General features: G+C 38.5%; 1 protein-coding gene across 11 annotated transcripts in view; it reads right to left on the bottom strand.

Moving 5' to 3' along the window:
* KLHL32 (kelch like family member 32) overlaps positions 1 to 13,841 on the bottom strand; it is a 122,467-nt gene that overhangs the window by 25,913 nt on the left and 82,713 nt on the right. For 8 of the 11 annotated variants that reach the window (XR_007708097.1, XM_035561763.2, XM_050709954.1 and 5 more), the window contains one exon: positions 11,451 to 11,666. The exons of the other annotated variants lie outside the window; for them this stretch is intronic. Coding sequence is in view for 7 of the 8 variants with exons in the window: in XM_035561763.2 (XP_035417656.1) it covers positions 11,451 to 11,666 (216 nt within the window). In the remaining variant the exon portion in view is untranslated. The remainder of the gene's footprint in view (positions 1 to 11,450; positions 11,667 to 13,841) is intronic. 11 annotated transcript variants of the gene reach the window in all.

Below are 13,841 nucleotides of genomic sequence, written 5' to 3'. Positions count from 1 at the left end.
CAATCCTAACATGTTAATGGAGATGTGAAATAAAAGTTTGGGAAGCTGCCACCACTCTCTTAGATGGAGTGAAGGGAAGACTCAGAAGAAAATGTTTCTTCAAGTACTGGTACAATCTATCATTTTAAAGCATATCAGCTATGACGCATCAATCACCAGTTGCCCAATTTCCTCATAGGTCTGTTAGACAAATACATTGTCCTCCACAGTCCTCAACAGGTACAAGGAGGACAAAAAACCTACAAGACTTTGGCAGACTTCTTAGTCAAACAGCTCCATTAGTAGCAATTTTAACAGCTGTACCTCTGTCTCTTTTTTAAAAAATAACTACTTCCAGAAAACAACCTTATGAAGAAAGGAGGAATTCTTCATCCCAAAGATGAACTCTCATGAATGTGAGCTTTCATCCTCCCAAGTAGAAGATAATGATACTAGCCTTCCCAAAAGGGCTATTACTTTATGAAAAACATCATAAGAGAGGAAGTGGTAGGTTCATTTTACAGGAATTTTATAGAAACCCATAGGAAAAAATGTCATTTTTATAGAAGGTTAGGAATTGAAAGTATACTTTTCAAAACTCTATTCACTTCTTCTAAACATTTTATTGCTTGCATTTGTTTTACTATTCCTAATTGTTAATGGAAATGAGACCTGACAGAAGCCTACCTAGAAGACATTGACTAACTCAATAAAAATATTTCAGCTCTTTAGACTTGTGATAAAATAGCTATGATCAAAAATCAGCTTCATAAAAGTCTAACTGGACTACATTAATACATAATATTATATATGGTAATGCATCATATTATATTAAAGCAATAAGTTGCTAAAACAGAAAAACTAAACTTTTCATCTACTCAAGCATGAAGTGAAGTAAGGTAGGGACAGAAGGTAAACTCTCAGCTGTTGTAAATTATCACAGCTCATGGAAGTTTGCCATTTTACACCTTCTGGGGAATCTGAACTTCAAAATTATATAGCACTTTCCTTCCAAGTATCTCAAAGCAATTTATAAGCACTAAAACTCAAGTTTCTCTGTGAGAAGTGTACATTTCAACCACTTTCTAGACATGGGAACTAAGAGAGAGAAAAATTAAGTGATATGACAGAAGACAGCAATGGCACAGTTGACACTTAATCAATATCTTCTGTCCCTTCAACCTACCCACAACTGAGTCTCTTGTCTCCACTATCAAAATCCTGTGGAGATTTTGTGCTTCATGGCACAGAATGAAGCCTGGTGAGATGTGGGTACCTGAAACAGAAGACAAACTAGGTCCCTAAGTATCATCTGACAAAAGTATTTAAGAAATTTTGAAGCTGAAAAGCACATCTCCATACTGACTGCAAAACACTGTATTCTTTCTCAACTTCCTTAGAGCAGCAAAGACAAAACTATCTTACATTGCGTTTCAAGAGAATTGCATTCCTGTGCAATCAAGTCCTCAAACCATAGAGTAGCTTCCTTTATGGTCATTTGGAGCTTCTATACAAAGGCAGACCTAAAAACGTGCTTCTTACACCTAACCCATTCTTCTGCTATGATGGAGGGAACAAGCAAGGCACAATCCAACCCCGAGCAATGACACTCCATACATACAACTGATGTTTGAAACATGTATAAGCTAGTGTGGAGCCCCTGTTGCAACAGCCTTCATGGGTACCCCACTATCGACAACCTGTGCCCTGCAATGAATATCACACCTGGAAGCGTACACGAAAAAAAATAAATGAGCTGGGACAGATCACACTGGAAGGGCTCTACTTACTGCTTCAATCAAAGTAACTTCTGTTTTTAACAGGATCATCAGAAAAGAGCATGGAGGGTGACAGTTTAACCAGTGCAAAGCAAAGCAATAGAACCTAACCCCAAAACTGGCATCTGGATATAACCTTGATTCTTCCTTGCACACAGGTCCAGCCATACGGTGACTTAAGAGAAGAGGACCAACCCTCCAACCACCATCATAAGCATTCCTAAAATACAGCTTAACAGGTTCCTATGGATCCTAACAGATCTGTCTCTCTCCTTGAACTATATCAAATGGCAGGAAACTCTGAGGTAACAACTCCTTGCCATCCATTTTCTAACTCATCACAGAATGCTCCAATTTGGCCCCTCCATTATTCATCATAATAGTAAAAATCACACTGCTAGTTGTATTTGTCTAATATGGGGTGGGTTTGTTGTTGTTGTTTTGTTTGTTTTAAAGTTGCAGTGAACAGAAGGTTATCTCTTCATAAACAGAGCTTTCTAACTAGGACCCTCAACTATGATTTGATTTTTAGTTTAAGGAGATCTAAATTTATGATAGCATTAGGCCAACTTAAATAATGATGGATTCTCTCTTCTCAAACAAGGTACGGAAAGTGTGCGTGGGGGGTAGAAGAACACCCCCCCTTTCCCAGCATACCCCAACTCAGCAGCCATCATTTCAAAATCTAGAACTGTTCACCTTTATATTTAGAGGAAACATTCAGGCTGACATCAAACGCACTGAAACTTTACACAGGCACGCTTAGCATTAAAGTAAGTTGCTGGTACATAATTGTAACTGGAAAGGACAATCTTTCACCACACGATACATGTTGTTTTTATTGCTATTCTTCTCTTTTTATTTTTTCCCTTGAAATATATTTTTAAAGTACAGTGGCTCTCTAATGAGACAGGAATCTACAAGCTTTCATCAGTAAAAATTGTTAGAGAATGAAATAGGCACAAAATAGACAAAATTCTATAAAATATACAGTACAGCTCTGTGAAAATTAGTCTAAATGGGTCTTGAATGTTAAAAGATTCCTATTCCTTCCTTCCCTATTGTTAGGGTATAATTTTCTATGAGTTTAATAGGCAAATCCAACAAATCACATAAAAATGTGTCATTTTCTATAATAATCTTGACAACAGCTATATAGGACTTATATGTCATTAATATCTCAGGTCACACAAAAGCACACATCAAAGTAAATACTCCTCTTAGTCCGTTTATATGTATAGGTATGCTCTCAACATGCCATGTTACTGCAAAATCACTGAGGTCAATTTTTCCAAGTGAAATCACCAGGTATTTTGTTTTAACAGTGATATCACCAGCATCTTCACTGCAAGAATAAATTTATTTCTGTTTTGTTCTTCTTTACTATTTTAATGAACTAAGCCCTCTGACAACTACAGCATCAGTTTACCCTTACCTAGGTCTCAGAGCCAAGTGCTGCTTGAGTTACCTCTGCTTCCTCCTATCCACTTCACTCACGCAATCATCAAACACCAGCCACTGAACTGAAGTCCATGTTACAAATTAGTAAACTTGATTCTTCAACTCTGAAGCACTGCTGAAACTTGGACAGGACCACTAATATTAACTGTGGTAACATTTAAGCCTTTTCCTGTGAGCAGACAATTTACTTCTGCTTTTTTCAAATTCCACTAAGAACTTGATTTAGCACAATGACAATAAATACACGTCTATTTTGGTATTTATTTCAGCTGATTTTCCACTTAGGAATTTGTTCCCCCATTGTTGTTTTTTTTTTTTTTTTTAAATACAAAAATAAAAAGCAAGTACACTAGCAGAAGCTCACTCAGATTTTTTTGATAACAGAATAATTTCCCTTTCAATCAAATAACAAATTCTTAACAATATCAATTTAATTTATTCTGATTTAGATTCATAGAATGGTTTGGGTTGGAAGAGACCTTAAAGCCCATCCAGTTCCAGCCCCCTGCCATGGGCAGGAACACCTCCCACCAGACCAGGTTGCCCAAAGCCCCATCCAGCCTGGCCTTGAGCACCTCCAGGGATGGGGCATCCACAGCTTCTCTGGGCAACCTGTGCCAGTGCCTCACCACCCTCTGAGGGAAGGATTTCTTCCTCATGTCTAACCTAAAACTATCCTCTTTTAGCTTAAAGCCATTTCTTCTTGTCCTATCACTACATTTCCTGATAAAGAGTTCCTCCCCAGCTTTCCTGTAGGCTCCCTTTATGTACCAGAAGGCCACTATTTAATCTTTAATCCCCATATGATGGGCTTCAGATTACTGCTGGACTCATTATTTTTAAGCAATGAGTTTTTTCAAAATCAACTAATTGTCCCAAGAATATAATTTATTTTTAAAAGTGACTTAAATACTTGAATGCATTTGCAAACAAGGCTTTAAGACCCTGAATGTATTCCCATGAAATGGGGATGTCAGAGTCTACTTCCTGCAAGATTAAAACAAACATTAATTTATTATTAAAAATCAAATTTTATCTGAAGCAAAATGAAACAACTGCAACTGCTGAAAGGCGAACCTCATAAAATTTATATGGTTTTAGTCAACCTGGAGTTTAATTTTCTTTCTTTATCTTCTTTGGTTTCAAGGTACAAATAAAGGCAATGCTTCTACCAGCTCTCAAAGGAAAACTGAATGAAATGCAGAGCTGGGGATTCTCAAAAGAGCTTCTCATTTTCTATCATTTTCAACAAGCTTAAACCCATCAGAAACAGTATTAAACAGCTTTACTAGGATTTTGAAAGGGAAGAGATTACTGACATTCATATCTGAAGGTAAGATGTTAACTAAGATAGTAGCACTGGACTGTCTCATTTGATCATTTGTATCTGTTAGTTTTAGACTTTATTTATGCTGTTCTTCACCTTAAAAATGAAAGTAATGGGTATTTCCAACCATGTCTGGCTTTCACAACGCTACGAGCTATGCAACTTTCTATCACATAACCACGTATCTGCATACTATGCAATTTTACAATTATACCTCAGTTAATCTCTAACAGGCCAATGCCACAAAGAGCAGAGCAGTCAACACAAAACCCACCATAACAGACTAATTCAAATGCAGAATGCAATATCACAGAAGCTGTCTTGCTGCGTGCACACCTTGGTGTCCTCTTTTTGGCTTTCTAAATCAAAACACACATCCATTGCTTATCTGAAGAAATGACCTAAATTCAAGAGCTGTGGGCACAGCAGCCCTTGTAAATACTGGTGTGATGCTTTATGCTTTTCTGAAGTTAATCTGGGATAAATAAGGTGAGACAATGTTACTGTAGGACACTGAGGCAAAAGCAATGCCCTCCAGTAATTCCCCTATTGCTCACAGCAGTGGCAGCAAAATAATCAAGTTTTCTGATAGGAACTGACATGCAACAAAAAGAAAAACTAGGAGAACACACAGTTGCTCCTAATATAACCTTATTTTTAATACAGAAAATCCCATTCAATGCCGCCATTGTTGATAAAAAAATAAATAAATAATTGGATTAGCCAATATTCAAGAAAAAACATGCAGAAACTTTGGAAAGTTCAGACCAAAGGAATACATGAAGTTCACAAAACTTTATGTAAAGTACCAGATTATGAGAACGCTAGATTTAAGCTAAGGAAGACAAAGGGGGGAAGGTGTTTCATAAACTAAGGGGAGAGCACAAACAGGGGCAGCACTTATTTCCACCATAAGCCAAAATGCCAATACTGTTATGAATGATGCAAAAACTATCGTGAAAAACATGTGTGAGCTAAGCACACCAGCAGAGCACAGCATGAAATTCAGCTGCCTACATCCACTGCCTCAATCCACTGCAGCAGGTACATATCCTGCCCAGTCTCCAGCTCCAGAAGGCAGATCACCTTGAAGCTCCTGTGCCACAACTGCCAGCTTGCCCTACATGTCAGGGACATCCTACCAAAAATGCTGCACACACCTATATTAACAAAAATGAATCCTACCCAAATAGTCTGGAGGGACTGCAAGGAGTATTACAATTGCAGTCAGTTCAGGGGAGGTACGTCTTATTTTGATGAGTCTTATGAAAATGAAACCTACATCCTATCACAGGTTCTGTTTTCATGCTATTTTTCTTTTATGTTTTATTAACAAAATCTTGCTTGCAGCTAGCCATGATACATAGCACGACCATCACAGACCCAGCACAGTGGACACTGATTCACTACAGGCTCTTTGGCACTTTTATGTAGACTGCTCATGAAAAGTGAATTAAAAAAGGGTTGAAAACACAGTGAAATATGCACAAGAAATATGCTAATTTTCCCATGTAGCTTTACCAATTCACCTTGGCCTTGATATGCATCAAATTCCTTTTTTTTCTCCGCTTCTCACGATGAGAGGCTGACAGCCACGTTTTAGTGTGGTGGTTTTCTACTTAGGCTAAATACTCACCAGGGACAAGCATTAGACCACCAGACATGATTTTACTTATTGCCCAAGAGAGCACTTAAGCTTATTTCTTGAACAGCGAAAGGCTAATGCACTGTTTAAACACAACCTTGATTACTGAAATGCTCTACTTCGCTTGCTATTTCATATCATTACTTGTTTTGCAGTAAAACTTAAGTCCCCATTTAGCAAGGCACTTAGTCCACATTTTGTCACAACATACATGTACCATTGAGAAACACAAATTTTGCTCTCTTCATATTAAAAATTGCTCTGTAGAATCAAATGATTGACAGTGCAAAAAAGCTGAAGTACTGCACTGATGGAATGGCAAGTTTGTGCTGGAACATGGCAACCCACTTCTAGACACTGCTGTTCTGCGTAGGAAACTGTGGGCATTGCTGGAGATGGATGGAAGATGTCAGAGGGCCTGTCTTTGGCAGGGAGCTCTTCCATCGTAACAGCCTGCTGTAATGTGTGCACAGCAAAAGTTCTAACAGTGCTAAACCCTGTGGGATTTCTGCAGGAGAATATACCTGGCCCTCCACAAGTCACACCAAGAGATTCAAAATGGAGCTGAAGTGCAAGAAAAGGCAGTTAAAAATTGGGCACTTTACCCTTCTGAAGAAGAGGATAAATAGGTGCGTAGTGAAAAAAATAGATTTATACATTTTTATAAAACAGGCACTTAACAACTCTTATTGACCTATAATTTTTTTATTGACACTATAGTCTTCCTGTCCTTTATTTTTCTACTTATTCAAGCAATGATGCTTCTTTAACATGGAAACCAAGGCTGCTTTTGCACTTCCCGTTTATAGTAACAAAAGGAGTAACTAGTGCTACACTTTCATGTGTGGATCATCGGCTTCATGAACACGAGTTCACAAGTTGCACACAAGTTAACAGGTCCCTGGAATGCCTTGGGAGCCTAGCCCTGCAAAAGACCCAGCAGGGTCATGCTTTCTAGCTGAATAAACTTTCTGCCCACTGTTCCTACGTTATTTGCTTAGCAGTTGATAATCAAGAAAACAAGTTATAGGTAAAATAAAATCCCACCCCCAAACTTCCTAATCCTAACATTGGAAGCATTGGCAAACACTACAATTGATCTATTTTTAAAGTTAACTGTTTAAAAATATCTCTCTTTCAACAACTTAGTTAACCAGCAGCAGGGGAGGAAGAACCTAATCTATACTGATCTCATGTTAAGACTCTTTGCCTAACATGACTCAAGAGATCACCTTGCATCAAGTGCAGTGTTTAATACAGCATCATCTGACCAGTCACAGAATGGCTGAGGTTGGCAGGGACCCCTGAAGATCATCGAGTTCAACCTCCCTGCCAATATCCTGCTGGGAGACTGAATGGTCCAGTAGATATATCTAACTATTAGCTTGATCCTTAAAATATGAACACTTAGGCCTCATGACACTGAAGCTTTTAATCACAAATGTGACAAGACATATATTACAACTAAGTCTAACATGAGTTTATTATTACTTAAATCCTTGGCTTGCTTTCTACTTGCTTGCTTCCCGCAAGAAGGCCTCTCCTGCTAGATTTCTCTGAGAACACGTTCTGTTGTACAAGGTTGGTTACCTTGCCAATTATCAAGGGAAAGAATTCATCTGCTTCCTTAAAGTAGAGCCAATGAGCCTTTTTAGTAATGGCCAATTATGAAAAGATTCACTTTTCACTTTGTGATAAACTAGACATTTATGTCCTCATCATGACCATTTCCTGTGAAAAAAGCATGCACAGCTCATGACGAAGAGAAAACGTACCGAAGAATTTGCTTTTTCCCCCAGTTTCTTCAAGATTTTCCCATTTTCCTTCCTTTAATATTTTTTTTCCATGTCACTGCTTTAAGTTTACTGACACCTAAGTGAGCTGACAAATCACAAATGATATCTCATAATCTCACACACTAGTAAAATGCAAAAATCAATATGAAAACAAATCCTGTGTCACCTAATAATAATAGTTACTGGCTTAGCCTAGTTAAAAAAATAAAAATAATTAGATTGAATCTAACATGTTTCTCTGATTTCCCATCCTACAGAGGGTTTCTGGTGGTTTTTCTTTCTGCTTATTTAAGAAATATATAATTATATTCATTGTCTATTTTCTCCACTAAGATACCTACACGAGACCAAAGAGTTTCATAAGACTTTAAGAGGTAGAAAGAGGAATGAACGAACAAGTTTGTCTACTTTAACCTGGTTTGGAAGTCACCTTTTTCCTTCTGAAAGAATACACAGGAATTACTACATTATGTTACACTAATCCACATCCTAATAAATTGTCATTAATGTTACTGTTTAATTTTCTCAAGCTTGGTTTGTTCAAGGTTGTATTTTACAATATTCACTGGAATTGGGCAATTCATAATTGATAGTCTAACAAAAATCCAAAGTGTGATGGATATGAGGTGCAGTCCCTTCAGTTTAAATCACATTCCAGCATCATCACTCTGTGTACTTTGATGCTTTAAAATAACTACCTTAATCTTTATGTGCTTTAGGATCGAATCGCCCAGTGGACATTGGGAATTTAAACTACTGAAAATAAGTGAGCTCTGCAGACAATGACATCCTGTCCAGAGGTTCATTGAGGGAAGCTTTAATTTGTGCTTCGGGCTTCATGGGAACCCTACCAGTAGAGGTGCCTTGGGGACATCGTGAACTCATACTGCCATAACATGCATGCATGTGTATGTGCAGGAGGCCACACTAGTCACAGGTAAGACAGACAAATGAAATGGTAGCATCCCCAATCAGCTTTTCTATTATCTGCCCCACTTTGTGCCAATTTCCTCTAGCTTCCCCAACACCTCTTGCTTTGCTGTTCTTCCTTAAGACATGGGATGGGGATTTGTCAAAGTCAATGAGCACTTTATTACAGTGAGAGTACTCAGTAATGAACAATTCAGCAATTTAATGAGATTCTGTAGATCTGTCTCCAACCTGTCCATCAAGTTTCACTTCTATAAAGCACCCTGACACTAATCCTCTGGCATACCCAATCTTCACCCTGGGCTGAATATTAGATTCTTCCATGGTATATTGCATTACCACTATAACCTTAGCAAAAATGATGAACTTAACTACACTTGAGGCAATATAGCCAGTCTGATTTGATTTTCCTCTATTGGGTTGACTATGAGGGAATTACTTATTTACTAAGATAAAGCAAAAACAGCTTCTTATTGCCTTCTGAATGCCTAAATTGGTAAATATTTATGTATGTCTTTTAATTCATCCTGGGGACCTGGAATATTTATAAAATATATATTTATTCCTGGTTGTACAGACTGAATTAAAAGACACACACACATTTTGCCTGCAGCAGAAAATCAGTTTAAAAAATTCTTCGTAACAGCATTAGTAACCTTTGGAGAGGCAATTATGATAACACTTAAATGGACAGTGTGGAGTTTGTTGTCACTCAAAAAGCAGCATATTACCTATAAGTATCTCTCTCCACTATGACCCTGCAACAGAAACATGGGCTTTGTCAGATTTGCCTCATGAAGTTAACTAACTGTAGTGCACGCAATTAAGAATATTATTTCTGAGTTCTTTCTGCGGGACAGGACAATGAAACAGGATTTAAAAATCACTTTCCAAACTTTATTCCGGTAGCCTGGATGGCACGCAGGATCCTGTGTATGCTTGTTAGTTATTGAGCTGGCATTAAATAATACCTACATGGCTTTCTGTAACAATTTTTCTAGCAAAAGTATCCCCAAGCACATAGCTAGTGAACCTGCAGTGAACCTGCAGAAAAACAACAATAAAAGCAAATTGGCCAATCAGCCATGCCCCATATATGAACTTGTACATCAAAAACTTTTCTAATAAACAGAATATGGGCTAGGACTCCAGAGTATCCTGCCTAAAAACAAAACAAAACGAAACAAAAACCTATCACAGGTAGTGTGCTGCAGGTTCTCTTGTAAAGACATCCTCTAGAGAGCAGAGCAAGAAAGAGCCTATCTTTATATTACTATCTGCAGAAAATACCTTTGTAAAATACTCCATAATCTAGCCTCAAAGTTTTGGGAAACGGTGTATCAGTTGTCAGACTGAAGGGTTAAGTTACACTTGCATACTGTCTTTGTGGTTTGAAGAGCTTAACGAGGCATTTTTATTTTTTAAGAATACTTTGTTCCTGCATGACATTATTCATCCACAGAACATGAAGTGCCCTACAAATGAATACACGTTTTACCTTTTGAGAAAATGATGGCATATACATGAAATAATTTGCTTTAAAAATCTGAAAGATAAGTAGATAAGTAACAGAGATTGAAATAAATATAAAACACTCTTCTGATTCTCTGTCTTCTCTGCTGGGCCAAGATAACCTACTTCCTAAAAGAAAGCACAGGTGTCTTTCAAGCAAATTGCTTTCTACCTTGAAATACCCTGAAATACTTTCCTTCTGTAAAACATGACAGTGAAAAAGAGACCAAAAAAAGTGTGTGGGTAACAAACGTTACAGAGATTTACTTCCACTATATCACGAGCTGCAATTTTTGCAGACATATGATGGGAATGTTTCCAAGGACAGATTTTGTTTTAGTTTTTGTGTTTCTCTTTACAGACTAGACATTTTTTCGTAATAGGTGTTTTTTCCTCCCACACTAGAGGTTACAACATAATGCTTGTATCTTGCTAATATTCTATGGCAAGCAACTTGGTGCTTTTTCTGGATCCAACTTTTTTTTTTAAAGGAAATGTTTGCCACCTCCAACTTCTTGCCACAAACCTACTGAAGCCTCCACTCATCTCTGAGCAGAGCAGCCTGTGTGACGATCCTCCAGTTTGATTCAGGCAAAATCCGTTGCGGTGGCCTAAACAATTTCAAGGACTAACGAAGTTTCTCTGAAGTGAACGGGACAGACTGTAGAAGCAGGTTTGTCACCAGATTTGTGGCACTAGCCTCATCGGAGATGACAACAACAGAGTCACATGCATTGGCCATCTCTTCCCACCAGCAAAGTTTTGATCTGGAAGAAAATCTCTGGCCACATTCAAACAAAACAAATTAACCAATAAAACACAGCTCTCTTTAGAACAAACTAACTGCATTAACACAACATGACGTTTTTAAATTTCATTTAGAAATTTCCTTCGGTTGTTACTCACAGCTTTTCTGCAAGCTCTTAATTCTCCCTCAAGATTGCTCCAGGGATCCAAAGCAACAGAGCATTGTCATGGTTTAGAGAGTATCACACATTCTGCTTGTTCACCAGTCTCCTTACCTGCCAGATTTGTTCTTCACTGAGTGAAGTGAGTCTATCACTTTTGAAAACCTCTCGAAGAAGACAGTATGGGAGTGCCAGGACTTCTTCAGGATGATTCTTCAATAGCTCAGAGAGATGTTTTACTAAGAAGTCAACCACTGCATTCTCCAACAAAGTGAGGTTGAAGAGGTCCGCAAGCTTATACAGGTCCAAGTAATTAAAACTATTTAATTCCTAAATGGGTGAAGCAAACAAAATATGTCTCAGAAAAAAAAAAAAAAAGCCAAAAAAAAAGGGGAACAAAAAGCCCACAGGTCTCAGATAATGAAGAAGGTTGTTCTTTTGGAAGCTGAGAAGAAGGAAGGTAATAAAACTTGAAATTAATTAACACAGCTTCATTCAGAATGTATGTGCAAATGTTAACAGTGCATATGCAAATATATGAGATACTACTCATTTACTTTGGAACTGCTACAGTTACATATGCATACAGCATCTATAAGAAATATACCTTAGTACATAAAATAATAAACCAGCAGGATTTACACTGTATAACGAGAGCTCACAGGAGTTAACAAGTGGATTAAAAAATGTATTTGTTAACTACAATAGTTTGTTACAAAACAATTGTTTCTCGTTATTTACTGTTCTGATCGAACTAGAGCACCTGTGCAGTATGATTTTTAGTTCCACGAAACCTCACAAAATACAAGACTGTGAGCTACATTTTATTCTGCGTGCATTTATCTTCAACGAACAAATAGACCTTTCTTTTTCCAACCACTGACAGCAACCTATAGGGGATGTTGGTCTCAAATTCTTTCTCTCCCTCCTTCTAGCAGCTGAAAACCTGCAGAGACAAAAGCTGCAGTGACTCAGGGAAAGAAGTTTTTTCATTCTGATAACAGGTAATGTATATTTACAGGTTAATGTTTTTGTCTTGACACCCCTTGGAAATCAGTGTCTGGACAGCCAACTATTGCTACTCTAGACCACAGGCTCCTCATAATTCATCCACGGTAGAGAAAAGCACCCAGGACGTTTAGAAAGGCAGCCCGTGTATCTGTTCTCTCTGTTCTCGCTGTATGCTCACACGTCTCTTCCTCTCCCCTCCGCAATCCCGGTTTTCATCTTCCAATTTACCGCATTGCTCCCTCTCAGCAGCCTTCTCCTTGACCAGCTCCAGGTGTGAAAGTGACAAGAACTGTTGTCAGTTTCGCTCCGTGGTTCGTTAACACAGGGACTAGAGCAGGGAAGAGAAACAGACTGAATTAAGTCAATTTCACTTTCGCTGCTCTGCTGGATGGGATGGCAGAACCAAATGAAACTGACAAGAAATCTTGTAAATGTCAAATGAGCTGCACGGCTGGCAGATAGAGCAGAGCAACAGGGAAGATGGGAAAGTGCGAAGAGGGTTTTTTTGGAAGGTTTTATGGGCTACATCTCGAACGTGTGAATTGGGTGGCTGTCCCAATGACTGTGGAGCTGTTTATGCATATGCAATGGAGAGTGGAGAAAGAATTTTTTTCACCTGCTTAGAGAAGTCAGTACCGGAGGAAACTGAATCAAATTCCATCGCAGGCTCCTATTTGCTGCATTATCTCCCAACCTGAACAGTCCACCTTCACTAGCACTGTCGTAGATTAAAGACAAATCCTATTCATTACCTACTTAAACTGCAGCATAGGAGCTTCATTTTGTTTTCTTGGAAGAACAAAGAAAAGTTGTTTATGTTGTCAGAATAACCACTAATAGCCATCATCCCCAATGCCACAGAAATTCGGAACAGTTCTATGGTGTCACCTCCTCTTCACATTAACATAGAGGAGGTAAGGATAAATCCTCTCTAGTTGCAGACAGACAGAAAGAAAGGAATGAATTTTACATGAGAAGTATCCGCTCTGTGCACTTGCTCCGTGACTCGGTATCTGCAGATCACAAACAGTACCTCACAACACCACGTTGAGGATAGCCACACAGTGGTGGCACCAACTTAAGGCAGTAGGCAGTAAAATCAAAGTGAATCATAGAATCATTAAGGTTGGAAAAGACCTCTAAGATCATCTGCTCCAACCATCACCCTACAACCAATGTCACCCACTGAACCATGTCCCTAAGCACCACATCCAACCTTTCCTTGAACACCCCCAGGGACGGTGACTCCACCACCTCCCTGCGCAACCCATTCCAATGCCTGACCACTGCTTCTGAGAAGAAATGTCTGCTGATTTCCAACCTGACCCTCCCCTGTCACAACTTGAGGCCATTCCCTCTTGTCCTAAAACCTCACAGCATTTAACAAGCAAAACCATGGTGTTATTATCGCTGGTTTGGAAGACAATTTTTTCAAAAAACTTCTTGATTGAATGAATGTGAAACATCCCACAAGAAATTTACAATAACTCAGTG

The sequence above is a fragment of the Cygnus atratus genome, chromosome 3 (genome assembly GCF_013377495.2).
Source record: "Cygnus atratus isolate AKBS03 ecotype Queensland, Australia chromosome 3, CAtr_DNAZoo_HiC_assembly, whole genome shotgun sequence".
In the NCBI taxonomy this organism is placed as follows: domain Eukaryota; kingdom Metazoa; phylum Chordata; class Aves; order Anseriformes; family Anatidae; genus Cygnus; species Cygnus atratus.
The sequence above is the reverse complement of the archived record's forward strand: the minus strand, read 5'-3'. Positions and strand labels throughout refer to the sequence as shown.